This window comes from Opisthocomus hoazin, chromosome 3, assembly GCF_030867145.1.
Source record: "Opisthocomus hoazin isolate bOpiHoa1 chromosome 3, bOpiHoa1.hap1, whole genome shotgun sequence".
Taxonomy (NCBI): Eukaryota; Metazoa; Chordata; class Aves; order Opisthocomiformes; family Opisthocomidae; genus Opisthocomus; species Opisthocomus hoazin.
This window is the reverse complement of record NC_134416.1, coordinates 25,647,242-25,668,421: the sequence shown is the minus strand read 5'-3', so window position 1 is coordinate 25,668,421 and position 21,180 is coordinate 25,647,242. Positions and strand designations below refer to the sequence as shown.

The window sequence follows — 21,180 nt, the reverse complement described above, 5'->3', positions numbered from 1 at the left end:
AAACATAGTATTAAGGTCAACATTTACGGAATTATAATACTTTGGTGAAACTTAGGTTTTTCATAATAAATGTTGTGTTAAAATGCAAATGATGCATTGTGGTGTTAACAGCTACAAGTTAGTCTATACTTCTGTAAAAGCTGTGTGAAATATAGCAAGTCTGCAGAAAATATAAAGTGGTTTTTTTTCCAGTTTCATTTTTCCTTGCAACATCTAAGATATAAAATCTATGGAGGTATGTAAAAGCAAGGAATTACAATTAGCTTAATTTATGAGTTTTTTGAAAGCACTTCTAAAGTTATTTAACATGGGTTTATAAGTTTGTACTTCTGCGTATCTAAAGTCACAATTCTAAGTTAAAACCAAAATTGATGCATCCTTATTACTGCACCGAGCCCCACTGACCTCAGAGAATGAGGTTGAGGCAGGTGCATCAGTTTGCTCAGATTCAGTTACACATAATCAGAGGTTTAGGCATTAACCAATTATTTCTAAAGTAGATGGAGCCTTGACACAAAGACACTCCCTGTATCGTGTAATGGTGGCATATTACCCTCCCAAGGTACGTGACAGACTGATGCCCCCAAATTATTGAACACGGAGGGCAAAATGCACATACTTCTCTGTTTTGCATGGTAGCAGCTTCTCTGTAGCTCCTGAAATCTGGAGTATGATGCTGTAGAGTCAGAGTGAGGAGGCACAGGTTTCCAGTGCAGTAGATGAGGAGCTAAATCTAGAGACTGTGAGGTTTGGGTAATGAAACTCTTAATGCCTCACTCTACCCTAAAACCCCTACAAAAACCCTGTCTGCATTAAGATGCTGTTCTTACAAACAGTTGTACATAACAGTTGTTTTCATGGATGAAATTGGGGCATTCCTGCTTAAATGTGGACAAACAAAATAGGTTATCAAAATAACTTCTGCAACAATTCATTCTTTCATCCCTCATTCCTCTGTATCATTTAAAGTAATCATTTGGGTATTTTGTCTACATTTTTACATACTCAATCTTTAAGTGCTTTAGCATACTGATGCAGTTTGTGAATTTTCCCATATAATGTATTTATTATGGATTATACGAGTACACTGAAACAGAAATTGTTCGAAAGAAATTTTCCAGTTTGAAGCGTATTGTATTTTCAGACATTTTGAGGATAATTTTAAAACCATCAAATAATTGTTTAGGTAATTTCTGAACAAAATGTTTCACTATATATTTTAAAACACTTACTTTGAAGTGTGGTTAATTTATAATAAGAAGGTAAAAGTAAGCTAGCAGAAGATCAGAATCAAAATGGAGAACAATTAGTCTTACCTGAAAAGGTTTTGAATTGGATAAATTTTCAAATTTGTGTCGCTTTTTCAGATATAAATTACTCATATTGTCAAGATTATTGTGGAAAGCAAAGGCTATTTTTCATTAAGTCCTAAACAGAAAAGCAGTGAGTGTAGTGTTTCTAGATAGTGTAGGAATTGGTTATTACTGTGTTTGTTTTATAGGACTATGGCAGCAATATTTATTTGATATAAATTCCTAAAAACTGTTTTCAAAAACTGCTTCAAAGTAGCCTTGGAAGTGTCTGAGACTACTTTGAAATCTCTTTCATGTTTACTGTATTAATTGCTTTGAAGCTGCTTCATAGGTATTTTGGCAAAGGATAGTAGAGATGTTTGATAGGGCTGCGATTGAGCCTGTTTCTTAAAATTGATTAAGATTGATACTGTTTCTTAAATTTTACCTGTCTTTTGGGGGAGATGGCGAGGAGGCAAGACAGACATTGTCTTGGTTTGGTTTGGTTGGTTTTAACCAGAAGGGAGGAGGAAGAGGGGAGGTAATGTATAAGCAGGAGAAGCACAAAAAACCCCCTGAACACAAGGAATGGAGATAAGACTAAACATGTTTTTCCTAACTTGTAATGGATAATTGAACACAGCCTTTATCTCTCTTTTCCTTTAGATTATAACGGAAATATAGTATGCCTTTTTATTAGTGGAAGAGTCTTCCTATGCAGCGGTTATTGAATTTGTTGTTTTTATTAATTTAAGGTTCAATGTGGAAAAGGAGTGTTCTAAAATTGATGAAGGCTATGAAGAAAATAACTCAAAAGCAAGATTCTTTAGTAGGCCAAGTCCACCTGTAATTGAAAAGAAAATAGACACAACTGGTAACGTCTTAGAAACATCTAATTTTTCTGTAATTGTAATACTGTGTTGTGGAGTGTGAATGCAAATTGAAGAAGCATGTTACAGAGTTAAAAGTGTCTTTATCTGTTTTTCAGCCCCTAGAGATGCTAGAAGTTGTTAGGAGGTCAACTGAGCCTAAAGCCATATTTGAAAAAAGATCTAGTCTTGGTGTTAATAATCAGTTAAAATATTGTGTGTAGGTTAAGACCGCCTGGTAAAAAAGTAAAGCATACTTCTGCTATTATAAAACAATGGTAGAGGTTAGCCAACTGCTTTCATTTTACATTCTGAATTGTATGCTTATCAGAAGAATTTAGGTTTTTATTATAGAAAATAACATACAAATTTGACTTTTAGTAAACCATGTTATTTTTAAAAAATAATATACAGATTATGACATTCAGAGTATTTTAGCTGACAGTATTTTGATTGCATCTGTGCAAATTGTTAGTTGTTATGTATCAATATTTTTTCTAGGCATGACAAAGAAAGAGAAGATTTTTATTGCTAATCGTGAAAAAGAAAAGGGCAATGAAGCCTTTGGCATTGGCGATTATGTAGAAGCAGTGACTTACTACACTCGGTGAGTAAACACTATTATGTTCTTTTATTTTAATGACTGTTACTTGTGAATATTATTTAATATTTATCTTAAATGAAGCAAGTTCTTACTGAAGCTACCAGTGACAATTAGATTATTTTCAAAAGGGCAAAAAGATTTGGCAGAAGAATACTTAAAGCACTGTTGCATCCTAGAATTAATTTCATTCATCAGGAAGAGAAGTCGATAATGATGGGATGCAGTCTGCAGGTGTCACAGACTTCTTCCGATTTTTCAAAACCATTGAGATTCAAGGGCAGGCTTACAAAAATAAAAGGATAAGCAGGATCGGTAGGATTGTCTCCATTGTTAATAAGTAAAATTGATTTAATAACCTCTTCTTAGCAGAAGGAAAAATCATTGTGTGCAGCTTCATCATAACCCTGTCTGTAATTGGTAGCAGTCGAGAAAAAAGGTATATAAAGATAGGATTAAAAAAAAAGAGACTCTTGCTTGCCTTGTTTAGTGCCCAGTGGACTACATTCAGACTTTGGCATTATTTATGTAGAGGTTGTTGCTACAGTACCTCTGTTGTATTTGTTTCAAAAGTAGAAAAGTTGAAGGTGAACGGACTTGAGCATGACAGGAAGAGAAGCATAGTATTTCAGTCAAGATATTTTAATGGTGCCTTGGGAGAACTATATTTTTTCTCTACTCTTTTCACAGTGTTCAGACATGATGCCATTTACACAAACCAGGATTTTCACGAGACCAACATTTGTTTCTCATTTGCAGATTATTCACCTTGAGACACTAGAGGTCTGACTTGCAAAAATGCTGGTGTTCACACATGAAACTAACATTAGAGGAAAGAATTTTGTGTTTGAAATTCTGTGCTTTGAAATCATAAGGACTTAAAAAACCCCACAAATCCTTAAAGTGTCAAAGTTGTCACTTAGAAATTGAGAGCATATAGGAATCTTGGTGTATTAATTACCAGTGTAAACTGAGGATAATGATATGGCCTTGCTGTGAGATGAAGTGTTAAGATAATTCATGGGCTATGATATTATAGTGGGATACCCTAAAAAAAATTATAAGGAAAATTAGTGTGTCTGTTGTCAGTGCAGACAAGTATAGAGGAAATAATAAATAGGAATAAATTGCATACAGCAGCAATAAAATAAATATTGAACATATTTATGTTTCGGAAGCACCATTCATGCTGTCACTGAAGGAGGCAGAGTTTTGTAGAACAGCTTATGAAAATTTACCTGGAGATTGTTGAAGTATATATGTGCACAACAGTATTGTTTAAACTGGGACATTTGGTGTGTATCTTTTTGTTCTTGACTTGCAGTCTTAACATCTTTCTTGTTTGTTTTTTTTGTTGTTTTTTTTTTTAGTACATGAACATGAATATAAAAAACAACCATAGCTGTATTTCGTATACAGTAAATAAAATACAAATGCATACTATAAAAATAAGTAAAAATCTCTGCTTTTGGGGTGTAAATAAGGTATTAGTTAATAGAGATGGGCAGAATCCTTCCTAATGGAGAGTCTTTCCATATTTGACCCCCATGGGGCATTGTACACCTTCTGAAATACATGATACTGATACTGCGTTTTGTTCTAACTGGGCACTTTTCTAATACTGTCTGGAAATTCCTATTTTCTTACATTTAGAAATATTTAAATAAAACATTTTTTGGAGTGAATTGATAATAGTTTGAAGGCGTTACTTGTATATGGCTAAAAAGGGAAAAAGAGTAGGGTTCTACATAAAAATAATCAGGGTACCGTTCTTCATTCTGTTTGTCTTGTAATGAGGCCTACTATTCTAAGCTGAATGTAGAGAGTACTTTCTACTTCATAAAAAACTTTAAACCTCTCTCTCATTTCTAAAGAGATTCAAAACTTTTGCAGAACGTGCTCTGACATAATTCTGTTATGCTGGTGTGATTCTAAAATAAACAGATCTTGCCTGTTTTTCTGCATACCTCTAGTGAAATCGCGCTGTTTAGTCCTTTCAGTTATACTGCAGAATCATAGAATAATTCAGGTTGGAAGTGACCTCTGAATGATACTTTTTGCAAACCACCTTTCAAAGCAGGGACAAGTTTGTTCAATTAAGTTTTGAGTATCTCCAAGGTCAGAGATTTCACAACCTCTCTGGGCAGCCTGTTGCAGTGTTTAATTACCTTTACAGTAATTTTTTTCTTAAAAGTCATCAGAAATTCCCTTTTTGTGACTTGTGTCTGTTGCCTTTTGTCCTATCAGTGTGCATTTCTGAGAACAACGTGTCTCTGTCTTCTCCATACCTTCCAGTTGTTGAAAATAGCTGGAAAACCTCCCCTGAGCTTTCGCTTCTGTCTGGACAAAGTTAGTTATCTCAGACTCTTGTTGCTCCTCACATGCCTTTTCTAATTTCAATCTCAGCTGAGCTTTTGCTTTCTTAATTCCATCACTTGCTCTTAGCCAGTGTCTCTGTATTCCTCCCAGGTAGCCCATCACCGCTGCCATCTGCTGTATATTTAATTTTTGTGTTTCAGCTCAGTCAAGAGTTCTCTGTTCATCCCTTCTTCTGTCATGTTTGCTTGACTGCCTGCACATTAGAAAGGATCATTCGTGTGCTTTGAGGCAGCTGTCCTTGGTGATCAACCAGCTCTCCTGGCACCCTTTGCCCCACTCCTGCCTTATTCTCCATGTAATCCTGCCAAGCTGATACCTGAACAGGCAAAAATCTTGCCTGCTGAAGTCCAGGGGTATAATTTTGGTGATCATCTTGCTCATTTCTCCCAGAATCTTAAACTCTACCATCTCATGGTTGCTGCAGCCAAGGGTGTCACCAACTTTTGCATTCCCAACCAGTTTTTGATTGTGAGTAACAATTCCAGCAGAGCATTCCCCCTCATCATCTTGTTGATTGTGTCTAGAAGTTGTCTTCAATACGCTCCAGAAATCTCATAGATTTCTTGTACCTTGTCATATTGTTATAATACTGTTTTCAGCTTCCAATAGTGCAGTGTTTCCACATTCAGGTTTTCTAACTGTGACCCTACCATGGGCAATACTCCCTTTTTTCAGGAGTATATCAGTAATACCCACTGCAGCTGCATATAATAACAAAGCTCAAGCAGAAATCAAACTTCAGGACTGGGACAGTGCTTTGCAGGATTGTGAGAAGGTACTAGATATGGAACCTGGCAACATAAAAGGTAAAGTAAAACATAAACTTGCCCTTCTATGTAGTATTTTATTTCTAGAAAATAAAATGGTACCTATCCATTCGTGTTGCGAGTTGACTTCCCTGAGCTTTAGATCAAGTCCACGTACATAGAAGGAAACAGAGTAGCTCCCCAAAGTACTTTCAGCAGTGTTTTCGGGGTCAGGGAAGTTCTATGCAGTCCATCCTGTTGGTCTGTAATAGGTATTCTTATGCAGTAACATGGGGCTAACTCTTGTTTTTTATATGATGACTATGAGCCTTCTTGTATTCGTGCAGAGCATTCTTTCTGTAATACCCACACTGTAATATTAATTACCTTAAAAATGACATGAAAACAATGAAAGTTGATTATTTAATCCTTTCTGAAGGCAAGGGCTTGAATGTAGCTAACTATATTTGCACGGGAGGAGGGGAAGAATTGGAAAAATACGAGAAGATGCTTCACAATTAATGATCGCTATCTCAAAATGTGTAATGTGAAATTGCATAGTTAAAAATGATCAAGAGAACAGTTATTACTAAGAATTATGAGGCATTATGAAGTAAATGCAGAATTTTAAAAACTGTTTTAATACATCTAGAAAAAATAAGTGTATTGTTATCCACTTTATGCTTTAAATATATAAATAATACACTTTGTTTCTTTCTAGCTCTGATGCGCCGTGCCACTGTACACAGTCAGCTGCAGAATTACCAGACAGCTATAGAGGATCTAAACAAAGTATTATGTGTTGAACCAGACAACGCTGTAGCTAAGGTAAACATAAAGGAGTTTAATATGACTAGAAAAAGGTTGTATGCAGTTGTAGCATAAAGTGAGTACAGTTTATATTGTTTGATTTGAATATGAGTTTTGAGGACATACTCGATCTACTATGCCGATTAGTTTTGCAAGACCACGCAGGTGCCTGTGGTGGAACTCAGGTACTTGAATGTGACCAGATCTTGTTCCCTACTTCACTGCAAGAACCTGTAGGCACTCTAGTTTTCTCTAGTAACATAATTTTAGTGCCTAAAAGTTTGCTGCTGAACATGCTTACAGTATTAGTGTCTTCACTGATGAAAGTTATGTAGAAATTTCTCTCAAAAAGATCCATTAGAATAGGTGTGTTTAAGTTTGACACATAATTCACAAGAAACATTTAAAAGAGATGCCAAACTTTTACTGTTGTAGTGGTAAAATTAACCCAAAAGGAGAGGACCTGAGTTCTGTCCTCACTTCAGTGTGTTGTTATAAATCCTCATGTCTCACCTCCAGGCGAGAATAAAAAACTTTTCATGCCTTCTGATGAATCTGGACACTTCTTAGCCAATTTTGGATCTAAGAAAGCCAGATGCTTTCTTTGGAAACTCAAGGTCAGGATGTGGTTATTTTACTACTATTACTTCAGCTATTTAGGAGAGGATTGGTCCGTGTTACTTCATTCATACCTTCTTAGGAGTATTTTGTGTGTTAGAACCCAGTTCTTGCATTTGGACTCTACGTGTCCTGATAATCTTCAGTGCTGGGCAGTTCTGATACTAAACTGGTCTTTTTCTCACAATTAGGAGTCCATCATACTGCTACCCTCCCCCCTTTTTTTTTTTATGCATGACTTCTGGATGCTGTGCAGTTGCCTTATCACCTGAATTCTGTTCAGCTCTTGCTGTTGGCACATTTTGAGCTGGTAGCAGCTTACTGATTGCTACTTCTTTCCGTTGAGCTATTTGACCACTGCTATTGCTTGGACCAGTGAGAGAAGTCCGAACCTGTTACGTCAAATTCATCACATAAAGCACTCATCCTTTTTAGGGTGTTCGTGGAGCTAAATTCCTGGCCAGAGTAGTTTCTGAGTTTCACATCACCAAGGAAGCAATCTGCTTGCTTCCCCCTCCCCGTCCCCCTTTCTTTCTTTTTAAGCACCTGTTTCTAGATTTGAGTTTTAAAAGAGCTCTTGGGTTTTTTTTCTCTTTACAGGACTGAAACACTAAATAGCTTGTGAGTCCATGTTGACAAACTCCGCAACAGTCTTTGTGAAAAGATTATCAAATAGGCTTTCCTGAGACTTGTTATAATACCAGATATAAGATACTTGCTCATTTTGAGTACACTCTTCCCGAGATCCAAATATGTTAGTAGCTTCACTGACCGATGCTTCTGTAGCTGAAAGCAGATAGCTGTACTTCTGTACTTTGTCCTTATTTATACCAGCTATTATGCCTTGGCTGAGACATCTAGAGGTGACAGGAGTGTTTGGCGGGCCATTTTTTGGTTTGCTCTTTGCTTGGAGGATCCTCAAAACCCTCTTGACCTAAATATGAATATATGGAACACTTGCAGAGTGAATGTTTATGTGCAGAGTCACTAAAATAAAGGTAAATTTCTTGTCAGTAACTGGAATTCTTCAAGGTGCTTTGTCCACATTAATCTTTGCTTGTTCCTGTCCTTGTTTTATCTTTTTCTTGAGGAAGTGAGTACTGAAATGGCACTTCCTTGTACAGCATTGAATTAAATTCAGAATAGTGCATAATGTCGGATGTGTCTTACTCTCCTTTGAAAATTTAAAGTGCAGTTGGAGTATTTTTTTTTTGAGTAATCAAAAATGTTTATGGAATGAGAGGCCGTTTGATCATCTCAATTTGCAGTTCCTACAAGATGAGCAAGCCTTTTTTTATTCAACAGTGTCCTTCTGCTACACATTGTTGTCTCTTTTGATTCCAGTTCCGTCAGTTACACTCCTCCATCAGATACCCATCAGACACCAAATTCTCTGTAGCATAAATTTGGATAAACTGATTTTAGGCTCTTTTGAAGATTCTGAAAAGAGCCTGTTTTCCACGAGTCTCTTCTGAGTAGACCATGCCAGATACCAGCGTAGTACAATCTACTTTTTTTCCTTTTGATTTAAATTTTTTTTGCTTAAGCAGTTAATTCAAGAAAAGTACTTACTTATTTGTGTTGTATCTTCTGAGTTTCTAAGAGACAAATTGAGTGTTAATCTTGGTTTTGATAGTGACTCCTGGAAAAGTCATGTTTATTTTCTCTGTTTTTATACTGGTAACATCTTGATAGTTCTTCGGGACCTTATGTGGATTATTTAATGGAACGTATTTTGTGTATATAAATTACAATTTATATACCTATTAAAAAAAGACTTTGCTATTGCTGTTTTTTCTCAATTGCAGAAAAATCTGCTAGAGATTGAAAAGAAACTGAAAGGTTTAAAGCCTGTATCTGAGACTCAAGGCAAAGGAAAAAGAATACTTATTCAAGATATAGAGGATTCAGAAGGTGATGAAGAAAGAGGGAAAAATATAGAAGAACATGAAAGACACAGTGGAGATAAAAGTAATGTCATGTCATTTCCTGTTTAATTTTAATCTGAGGAAAAAATCATTGCCTTTAATTTTTCAGTGTTTATTCACACAATTAATCCATATTTGCTTGCAACGAATTTTGCCTGTTTGAAGAGTAAAATTACTGTCACTACTTAAAGTTCATCTGAGGGTGAAATCTAGAATGCAGTTTTATTACACATCTTTGGAATTATTTCTAGAAAGGGTAAAACAGAGACAGATGGAAAACGTTGGTATAAATCACCTACTTCCCTGTGCCTCTGTAATTTTATAGCTATCCTTTGACGTGGACCCAGTTGGAAATTTCTTCTGGTGTTAGAGAACATTTTGTGTTCCTTAGCTCTTTCTCTTGCACAGCTTTCCTGCCTTCCCACCATCACATTTTTCCTCCCTTGATTGGATCAAAGAGTGTAAAAATGATCAAGTGGCAAGTAATTGGGTTTTTTTGTTGTTATTTTGAAAACTGTCAATCCTTTTTTTTGTTTTTAATGTTAGAGATCATCTGTGTGCTCCAAAAGTATGTGTTAGAGGTAAACAACGTATAATTCTTGTAGAGCATGCAGTTTACAAGCAGTTGAAGTGTAGCTCCTATTCCTGGATTAGTGTGTGACTAACTGCGAGACTGCTGAGATGAAACTGCTAGCATAATCAGAATACATGACTTGCAGGGGCAAGTGAGGCAGCAGGGCCTACTGAGGTTGCTTTTAGATTCAGCTGCGTATCTGGGCTCCAACCTGCAACAGAATAACATGCCTGGGTTGATTTGCCCCCCCTTCTCCTTTCTGTTGGTTCTTTTAAGCTAATGTGGCAAGACAGCTGTGGCTGTTGTGTGTTTTTGTTGCCTATGTAGTTCTTTATCTTGAAATTAAATCAGTCTCTGGGTTTTCCAACTTAATTGTGAATATTCGACCATACATGTGTGATTTAGTAATGCATTTTTTGCACACAAATTTAAGGAAAATACATTTTTCAAAATCAGTAGGTATCCACAACGTCTCCTCAGCTAAAACCCTGGAAGAAAGGATTGATCGTGTCCCCAGCCTCAAATATTAGTTAAATTGGGTTTGCTTTCAATTGGGAGCATTCAGGTGACTAAGTGCCTTCTAGCTTACAGGAAGACTCCCATTCCGTTGATGAAAGGTTAGGCTTGTAAACATAGGGAAGATTGTCTGCTGATGTCATGTGATATACATAAGTATTTTTGAGATTTAGGAGGCAAGCATCTTCATAGATTACTCTCTGTTTTCAAGTACAACTGGAAACAAGTACGAAGTCAGTTCAGTTATTGAATAAATCTGGTATGTTCTGTGAACCTAATAGCAAAAAGTAGACTGAGCATCTTACATGTCTTCTCTATGTATCCAGTCACGTACACAGTCAGTAGTCCAGTCATGTAGTCACATTTATTTCACATACTAGTTGGTAAGCCTCATGCATTCCTACTAAACTTATACTTTAGAGATCAGAAGAAAAACAAAATATTTTTTGTTTTCTTCAGCTCTGAAGAGTTGATTTCTCAGCTTTGAATGGAACAGTCTAAGTAAAGAGTGTAGTGTCTCTTCATCTGCTACGTATCTGAAAGCGAAAGTAAATAAAATCCTTTTTGTACAATAGAAATGGAAAATTACGTCCTAGAGACTGTAAAAACTAGTATTCAGGCACTGTGAAAACTGAAATTGACAGTGCCTGTTATTTTGACATGTTTATAGAAGTTACAATCTCAAGTGATAAATAAAATTTAAAGATAAATATATTTTAAATAGACCCTTTTAATTAATAAAAATTTGCTGAATTGTGTCATATTTACTTGTTCTATTAGAATAATTTTTTAAAATATTGTAGTAAACAGTTCTGAAATTTAGTAAATATTCATAAAAAGGAGATTGCATTTAAACAAAGTCTAAGTTAGCTTAAAATTATTTCTCAACCTGTTATTGCTAAAGTTGACAACAGATCTCTCTTTAAAAAATCAGAACCTTGTCTCTTTAAAAGATGTGCTTTGAGCACATAAAAGAAACCTCTTAACAGAACTGTTCTGAGTTGACCATGAGAAAAGATGTTGCCTAGAGAGTGTTTTCTTTGCGCATGCTTTATTTATTACACTTTGGAGGTGAAGAGAATAATCTTCTTCTGCATGAGACCTTTTTCGCAATTCACGATATGTATTTTTTTAATTTTTATATGTGTCCTCCTGTTTTGTGCACCTTCAGATTGCTGGTTTGGTACACTGATCCTTGATATTGAAGCATCAGAGCACCTCTTTTTCCTTTGTGTTAAATCCTTCATCTGACTTCTAGTTTTGCTGCCTGTGTGGTATTAAATGTACTTGATGCCGCAGCAGGTGGCTACAGAGAATTATTTTGCAATTTTTTTTTTCAGTCTATTTTCTACTTGGTAGCACCAAATTAAGGTCTTTGTCATTGAACATGACAGTACCATGATTTGGAACCATTCTTAGATTGCAGAGTATCTCCTTATATCAGTCCACTGTCTTGTGACTTTGTTTTCTTTCACTAGATTGTCCTTTTCTGGGAATGTTTTTAGGAGCTGAATAGGTATAAAAACTCTCTCCGAACCCTTGATGAATTACGTACTGTGTTCTCAAGTGGTCTTGACCATGTATTGTGGTTTCTCTGAAGTAATGGGCTTTCTGCCCTTAAACGGAGCTGTCATCATGACTGATTTACAGCTTTCCAAAACAAATAGGGGTTGATAAGGCTCTTTGAATTTCTCTTGTTGCTTTTCTAAACATGTTTTATGACGTGGACATCTTTAAATAAAACTGGATTCTTTGTCTTTACATTTTTACTTTTTCTTGAATTATTCCATGTAGAATAATAAAACATTTATTTGATATTACAGATAATTCTTCAATGTATGTGTTAATTTTTCATGGCTTTTCACAGAGAACAGCGCGTAAGGTCTTAGATTTGCATTTTGAAGTTTCTGATTTGTGGAGAAGCAAAGTTTATTGGGTAGGAGACAATTAGAGCTCTTTCCTACTTAAGCAATCCGTTGTGCTTGGTTGTATTTTCAGCATTCCTGGCATTGCTTTCTGCTCTGCTTTACCACTGAGGGACTGAGATAATTGAGATGTTATCTGTTGGTTAACGCTTACTGGCTGCTCTATATCCTCACTCACTTGGCCTTTATACATATATACAGAATCATACAGTAGTTTGGGTTGGAATGGACCATAAAGATCATCTAGTCTAGCCCCCCTGCAATAAGCAAGGTCATATTCCATTAGGTCAGGTTTTTCAGATCCCCCTCCATCCTGACCTTGAATGTTTCCAGGGATGGGGCATCTGCCACCTCTCTGGGCAACCTGTTCCTGTGCCTCACCACCCTCATCGTAAAAAAATTTCTTTGTAGTCTGAATCTGCCTTCTCTTAGTTTAAAACCATTGCCCCTTGTCCTGTCGCAGCAGGCCCTACTGCAAAGTCTGTCCCCACTGTTGTCACAAAGTGGGATCATTTACCCTGTGTGCAGTATGCCAGTATACACACAGAGCAGAGGTATGGTCTTTATTGCATATTTGCGCAGTTATAGGTGCTAGGTGATAATTCCACAAAGCTAGCACACCGCTTAGCAGAGTCACAAGGACTATATACTCTAACAAAAACCAAAGAAATTACTCATTACATTCTGAACAGTTCATTGCATTACACGCTTATCTTAGAGGCATACGCCTTTCTTACTTAGCTACACAAGCTTGCTAGCTTTATGCCATATCTGAATTTGCACCTATCCAGATCTTAGTTTGTAGTAGTGTCTGTGGCTAGAATTTTACTGTAATAGGAAGTTTCTTTGGCGTTGTAGCCTTGAATAATTGACTGTGTTCTCCTTGTGGTTCGAAGCCTTATGGATGAGGTCTTGTATGAGGACATTTGGCCACCTTGTTATCCAATATAATAGTTTTCCTTTATTCCTTGATCCTCTTTCCAGTGTGTTTGTTAATTCGCTATTTTGGATTTTTAGAATTGTAAGCTTTCTGAAGAAGGAGCTGTCATTTACAATTAATTTGTACAGTCTCTAGAATAATGGGGCCGAACCTACTGTGGCTTTTAGGCTCTATTGCAAGCTTGCAATATGAGAATTTAGATCACGTTAAAAGAAACAGTATTGAAAATTAACTCTAGAATTGCATTTGTAGTGCATATCCTGAAGTTAAGAAAAACCCTCCATTACAGTGTCAGTATAAATGTTGAACAGTAAATCTTTTTTCATTTTTTATGAACAAAAACTGCTCCTAAGTAGTCAGAGATCAGAATTATTTGAGATGCTGGTAGGATCAGGAGTCAGGCTGTCTGCTGAAATCTGTGTTGGAATACTGCGGTGCTAATCTGTTAGGAATTCAGGTGAATAAGGAAATTATATATGTTAATATCTGATGCCCTTATTGTACGATTTTTTTCCTCAATAAATCAATAATAGTGAAAATTTAATCTCCTGAACTCTCTATATAGGCTTTTTGACATGATGTTTAAATAAAAGCTTTTTGAGAATGATGTATAAGCTTTTATCCCTCCTATTCTACGTTGCATTTGAGGAGAGTTTTGCAGTGTGCAACATTACCGGTTTTTTAGCTAAATTTAACATAGGAGCATTTTGATTTGGCCGTGAAAAATCCAAGTACGGGTATTGTAGTGGCCAGTGTTTACAGGGTTAATTTGGAGGTGAATTCTGTACCATCCCGACCCGACGGAACAGGGGCTCGCAGCGTGCCCAGGAAGGAGGAGGAGGTGTCCCGGTAACATGCGCTCAGTCATACCTGCGAGTCACGCTAAGGAGGAGTTTTTCTGCGTTCTTGGACGTGTTTCCGAGCAGATAAATCTTGGTGGCGTTAAGGCGGTGGCGGGCTTGGTGCCGTCTCCTGCGGGCGCACCCCCTCCCATGCCGGGACGGTGGTTTCTTCTGCTGATGCAGGCGGTAACTGGGCGCTTGAACTCCCCGCAGGAGGCGGCGGGCCGGTCCGCGGAGCGGCGGCGGCGGGGCCGGCGGCCATGGGTAGCGCCCAGAGAAAGTTGCATTGCAAGGGAGGCGGCGACAGAGAGGCGCAGAAGGGACCCACCGAGAGCAGGGCGAAGAAGGGCACGGCGGAGAACAAACAGCAGAAGCCTTTGTCAGACCGTGAAGCGAATGGCTACCTACACGGCGGTGGAAAGAGTGAGAGCCCCGAAGCAGAGCAGAGCTGCGGGGCCCGGGGAGCCGGGTCTCGCTCGGCTGGCGGTGACGGGGCCGCTTCGCTTCCTCCTGCCGCAGCCAGCCTGAAAAACGAAGGAAACGAGCTGTTTAAGAGCGGACAGTTTGGAGAAGCTGTGCTCAGATACTCGGAAGCGATTGAGTGTGTCACTGGTTTAGGTGAGTGTAGTAGCGTATGCTTAAATCTAGGATTGATGTTTAGATTGTGTAAAGGAACTACGGATGACCTAACCTAGCCTGTCCCTGGGTTTTTGGCAAGAGTCACTGTGCAGTAAATTCTTCGTCATTGCAGTAGAGGACAGTTCATGTGATGCAAAATATAGGAAGATGAGTGAAATAGTATTTTAACTTCCCTGGGACAGAGCTGTTTGTATTTCTGTATGTGTTTGAATAATTCCATATTCTAGGTGACGTGATAAAGAAAAGCTCCTTACAGCTTTGCATTGTCAGCAGACTGCATCACTGCAGTGCAACGCAAGTCTTTAATTCTTCATTTTAGTAATGGTCTTTGATTTTAATTGTAACTTCTTTTAGGAGAACAAAGTCCGGATGATTTAAGTATCTTGTACTCAAACAGAGCAGCGTGTTACCTCAAAGAAGGGAACTGCAGTGACTGCATTCAGGATTGTAACAGGTAAATTGCAACCTTCCATGTAGAGCAACAACATTCCTGATGATGATTAAACGTTTTAACTGATACATTGTTATTGCTGTTTGACTTGGAACAATCTTCAATAAAGTCTGATTCCCTGTCTAAATGATAGGTATCTTTGTCAGTTATGTAAACAATCACGTGGAACCTCAGGAAGGAGTAACTTAACTTATGGCCTTCCTGTGTTAGGGCAGTTGTTAGGCTTCTTGTGTACACAGATATGCATAGCAGGATTAAAATTTTTAATATAAAAGCAGGCTTACTTCAGTGATGCTATGTAGTAAGTTCTATGTAAAAGGTTTGTTAAGCTAGATGCTTATCACAGTGTTGGAAATTGCTTTCAAGTATGTGTGTAGTCTAGATGTGTGTGCTCTCTGTGTTTGTTTCGTTTTGGGTTTTTTTATTATATGCCTGGAATAGTTATAATTGGTAATTACAGCTGTTCTGGACTTGAGCTAGAATGCTTTCTGCCTGTTGTGGCTTTTAAGGATATAGGACTTAGAGAAATCAGACACCTTCAACAACTTCCAAACACTGCCTTCCACTAAATTATTACTGTATTCTAGATTTCTTTTTTTATATTTTTGTAGATAGCATTAGTAAGACTGAGGCTTTAGGTGCAAAAAAGGATCCCAAGACAGTTAGAAATCATATTAATTAATCAGTTGGGATTTTTTACAGCACAACCCAGCTCTTAAAAAAAACCTTAAAAATAAAATTTGCATGTACTTTTGTATTGACTAAATATTTGACTTACTGTATATGTTCTACATGACAGAAAAGTTTTCTGAAAATGTAATCCGAAAAAATTGACTGGTTAATGTTTTGTTAAAGCAAATGCAGGACCATAGATTGTTGATAAAACAAGACGGCACACTTAACAGCCGTCACATTTTTCTATTCAGGAGGTTTGAACTATGTAAGACTTCAACTGAAATCAGTAATACAAAGATTTTGGGGTTTGTATCCTTACTAATCGGAAGCTGATTTTCTTGCTGCTTAATGATAGTGTCTTTAACGTTGTGCATATTTTCTGGATAAACAAGGACCCATGATGCTTACTGAACACAACAGAGGTAGAAATAGTTTAGAGACTGGAAAGCAGAACTGCAGAACTACAAACACACATGAATTAGGCAAAGTCAGTTAAATCTTCTCTAGGTGACCCAACATAATCTATGAATAGGTTACTTGATTTCGAAGTTTAAAATGGTGTAGTGCTTATATTTGTGATACAAAAACAGTATTGAACATTTATTTTTATTAAGTTTTAGCTAAGTTCTAGCCAGCGTGACCTGGACAGGCTGGAAAGTTGGGCAGAGAGGAACCTGATGAGGTTCAACAAAGGCAAATGCAGGGTCCTGCACCTGGGGAGGAACAACCCCATGCATCAGTACAGGCTTGGGGTGGACCTGCTGGAGAGCAGCTCTGCAGAGAGGGACCTGGGTGTCCTGGTGGACGACAGGTTAACCATGAGCCAGCAGTGTGCCCTGGCTGCCAAGAAGGCCAATGGGATCCTGGGGTGCATCAAGAAGAGTGGCCAGCAGGACGAGGGAGGTTCTCCTTCCCCTCTACACTGCCCTAGTGAGGCCTCATCTGGAGTACTGTGTCCAGTTCTGGGCTCCCCAGTTCAAGAAAGATGAAGAGCTACTGGAGAGAGTCCAGCGGAGGGCTACAAGGATGGTGAGGGGACTGGAGCATCTCCCCTACGAGGAGAGGTTGAGGGAACTGGGCTTGTTCAGCCTGAAGAAGAGAAGGCTGAGAGGGGACCTAATATATACTTAGAAATATCTGAAGGATGGGTGTCAGGAGGATGGGGCCAAGCTCTTTTCAGTGGTGCCCAGCGACAGGACAAGGGGCAATGGGCACAAACTAAAGCACAGGAAGTTCCGTCTGAACATGAGGAAGAACTTCTTCCCTCTGAGGGTGACGGAGCACTGGCACAGGCTGCCCAGGGAGGTTGTGGATTCTCCTTCTCTGGAGATATTCAAGACCCGCCTGGACAAGGTCCTGTGTAGCCTGCTGTAGGTGACCCTGCTTCGGCAGGAGGGTTGGACTAGATGACCCACAGAGGTCCCTTCCAACCCCTACCATTCTGTGATTCTGTGATTCTATTTAGGGCTTAGAAGTATGTAAAACCCCCTTTGTTGGGTCTTTCTTTGTCTCAAGACCCTGGTATCTGATTTGGAGTGCCTTTGATTCTTATTAAAGGGAGTGAAATAGGGTCTCCTATGCACTAATGTTAAGTTTATTTAGTGCCTTAGTGTGGTTTGGTCCCTGGTGGTAGTTTTCCATTCCCTCTGATGCTACTCTTCAAGCAGTGTCGTCTTCCCTTGAATTTATTTATGGTTGGTTTTTTTTTTCTTCATTCTTGATGTTGGAAATCTGAAATTGCGTTAATATTCTTCTGAGTTACAGAATGTCAAGCGTTTTTGAGGGGTTTTGTAGGGGTTATGATGTTGTGCGCTGTTGTGTTTTTCAAATGCATTCAGCAACAGAGAGAGAGATGAAACATTGGAAATATTTACAAAATGGAAATTGGAAATGTTTGTTCTAGAAATCATTGTTTCTCTAGCTTTAAGAGGAGTAATGGTGCAAAGCCGATTTACAGCAAAGGTGGCCAACAGCCTCCTGGGCTTATAAACAGGAGCACAGCCAGTGGATTGAGTACTCAGCACTTGTTAGACCACATCTATGGTAACTCTGTCAGGTTTTGGCTTCCCTGGTACTAGAAAGACGGTGATCAACTGGAGTGAGTTCAGTGGAGTGTCACTGAGGTGGTTGTGAACTCTGGAGCTCTTGCTTGGAGAGGAGAGGCTGAGGGAGCTGGATTTGTTCAGCTTAGAGGAGAATGGCTTCCAGGGGTCCTAAGAGCAGCCTGCCAGTACCTAACCCGAGGGGAGACTATCCTCAGGACGGATCCTGGCTCTTTCCGACAGTAAGTTGTGGGAGGACAAGAGACAACAGACAAAAATTGAACCACATGAGGTTCGGACGGTGTATTAGGAGAAACTTTTTTGCGATGAACAGTGGGGGACATCGCAACAGGTTGCCCAGAGATGTTATGCAGAGATTCCCTTAGATGTTTTCAAGGCCTGACTGGATAAAGCCCTGAGCAACCTTCTCTGATCTCAAAGCTGACCCTTCATGTAGCAGAAGGTTAGACTAGGGACCTCTCAGCCTGAATTACTTTATGATTCCATGAAATCTAAGTGGCTAGATGCAACATAATTTCAGTATTTTGAAGTTTATGTCTTTTTCTCTTTTGCAAGAATCGTTGATTTATAAAAGGTAGTCTTTAATAAATAAAGCCTTTGTGGCCTGCTTCTTCGTACTGATGGAAAAGCACGTGGTGTTTGGAAGGCATTCTGATTGCACAGTGTCTGGGGTTGAGCTCAGTATTGCCCAGGCACACAGTCACAAGAGTAAATGGACAAAAGATAGGCAAAAACCTAAAAGCCAAAAAAAGACAGGTGTATATTCAGATCTTACTAAATGTGTTTTTTATGTGCAAACTTCCATGTAAAGAAGAAGAACTAAAAATCACATAGGCAAAAGCACCATATACTTGAAGTCCCCATAGATCTAGGCATGACTTAAGAAAAATAGCTTTTGCTCTTCAACAGCTGCCATTACATTTATCTTTTCTTGGTGCTGAAAGCAGTTTTCCAGATGGAAGATAGGTATGTCTATATGAGTCCCTCAGGGGTCCGTACTGGGACCGGTGCTGTTCAATATATTTATCAATGACATGGACAGCGACATTGAGTGTACCCTCAGCAAGTTTGCAGATGACACCAAGCTGAGTGGTATGGTTGAGACACCAGCAGGACGGGATGCCATCAAGAGGGACCTGGACAAGCTGGAGAGGTGGGCCTGTGTGAACCTCATGAGGTTCAACACGGCCAAGTGCAAGGTCCTACACCTGGGTCGGGGTAATCCCCGGTATCAATACAGGCTGGGGGATGAAAGGATCGAGAGCAGCTCTGCTGAGAGGGACTTGGGGGTACTGATAGACGAAAGGCTGGACATGAGCCGGCAATGTGTGCTGGCAGCCCAGAGGGCCAACCGTGTCCTGGGCTGCATCAGGAGAAGCATGGCCAGCAGGTCGAGAGAGGTGATTCTGCCCCTCTACTCTGCTCTGGTGAGACCTCACCTGGAGTACTGCGTTCAGCTCTGGAGCCCTCAGCACAAGAAGGACATGGAACTGTTGGAGCGGGTCCAAAGGAGGGCTACAAAAATGATGCGAGGGCTGGAGCACCTCTCCTATGAGGACAGGCTGAGAGAGTTGGGCTTGTTCAGCCTGGAGAAGAGAAGGCTGCAGGGAGACCTGACTGCAGCCTTTCAGTACTTAAAGGGAGCCTATAGGAAAGATGGGGACAATCTTTTTAGTAGAGACAACAGTGACAGGACGAGGGGTAATGGTTTTAAACTAAAACAGGGTAGGTTTAGGCTAGATATAAGGAATTCTTTACAATGAGGGTGGTGAAACACTGGAATGGGTTGCCCAGAGAGGTAGTGGAGGCCCCATCCCTGGAAACATTCAAGACCAGGTTGGACAGGGCTCTGAGCAACCTGATCTAGTTTGTGGTGTCCCTGCTCGCTGCGGGGGGGTTGGACTAGATGACCTCTAGGGGTCCCTTCCAACCCAAAACTTTCTATGATTCTATGTGGGTAGAGTAAGTTGTAGTAAAAGCACTAACAATTTCATAACTGCATGTCATTTAGGGTATTAATATAAACCACTTAGTGCCATTTTCTTTTGCTGTGTTACTGTAAGGCCCATCTGAAATCACAAAGCTGATACTTTATAGTCCTGTATATCATAAAATAGTTTTATTAATGTTATTTTGGTTACTCTGTTTCAATCCTGCATATTTTTTTGTTTTCTCTAGAGCTCTGGAGCTTCAGCCATTTTCCCTTAAGCCTCTTCTACGACGAGCAATGGCAAATGAATCTATGGAGCGGTATCGCCAGGCGTATGTTGATTATAAAACAGTCCTACAAATAGACAGCAGCATCCAAGCAGCAAATGATAGTGCTAATAGGTAACTGCCCTTAAAAATTTTCTGAGATCAGTCCAAATAAAAAAGTGAAATTCATTTTTTTTTGTTTTACGTGCTCCCTCTGTTCTGTGTCCCTCAGCGGCAGGGCAGTCATAACTAGTGCATTACAACTAGAGGACTGGCGTTCCATTTAGTTGTTTGTTTTCCCATAGCTTCACAGTTTGCGTATGCCAGCAGTAGGTCGCTTTCAGTTTTAAAAATGTAATATTTTAAAGGCTTTTTTTACTGATGCTTCAACTTGTTTTCTTTCCTAACTTGTATTTGATACCATGTAAAGTAATACTTCAAGGTCCATAGCTTTTCTCTGACATTTCTATTTCCTTTTCATATTAACAGTCTTCCTGTGGCCGCTGGACATTTATGTTAAGTGTGAATTGCTCAGTATGCTGCAGTTATGTAAACACTGAAGTAGCTTGATACAACGGTTGGCTACAAAACTGAAAGCTGTAAAAAATATAGTTGTATATTATTTTTAACCTAAGTGTTAATACTTCCAACGTTAATTCATGCTGCCAAGAGAGACATGTCAATTTCTACAATTATATTTTAAAAATGTAAAATTAGTGTATACACACTATTGTAATTGTGTTCTCATTAATATATGTTAACTACTTAAGCGTGTGAATGATAGGGCTTTTTCCATTCCCTTTTCTTGTCTTTTATCTTTTAATGGGCAAAAAAAGTATTTATGGAGGCAGAAGAGCCATTAATCATTGGGCAGGGACCCGCACGCATGGGACTTATAACAATGGAATCTAGTACCTGTTTTTTTTTCTTTTTTATCTCATTAAAAAGTCCATAATATCTTTAAATTCTGCTTATTTGAGTGGTGGTGGCCAGTGGAGATCATGATACTTTAAGACTTCTAAGAGGAGATAGTATTTTTGATAACAGATTGTTACTGATGTCCTGTGTCTATGCTGATAGTAGAGCACTTGGATTGGTGAGGTAACTGCTTGTCCT

The 21,180-nt window shown here is 38.8% G+C and overlaps 1 protein-coding gene across 2 annotated transcripts in view; it reads left to right on the top strand.

Annotated features, from left to right (window-relative positions):
* Positions 1-21,180, top strand: part of SPAG1 (sperm associated antigen 1) — a 44,196-nt gene that overhangs the window by 8,139 nt on the left and 14,877 nt on the right. For both annotated transcript variants that reach the window (XM_075415789.1, XM_075415790.1), the window contains exons 6-13: positions 2,048-2,166; positions 2,663-2,768; positions 5,817-5,947; positions 6,609-6,715; positions 9,124-9,286; positions 14,254-14,658; positions 15,034-15,133; positions 20,047-20,199. In XM_075415789.1, the coding sequence (XP_075271904.1) occupies positions 2,048-2,166; positions 2,663-2,768; positions 5,817-5,947; positions 6,609-6,715; positions 9,124-9,286; positions 14,254-14,658; positions 15,034-15,133; positions 20,047-20,199 (1,284 nt within the window). The remainder of the gene's footprint in view (positions 1-2,047; positions 2,167-2,662; positions 2,769-5,816; positions 5,948-6,608; positions 6,716-9,123; positions 9,287-14,253; positions 14,659-15,033; positions 15,134-20,046; positions 20,200-21,180) is intronic.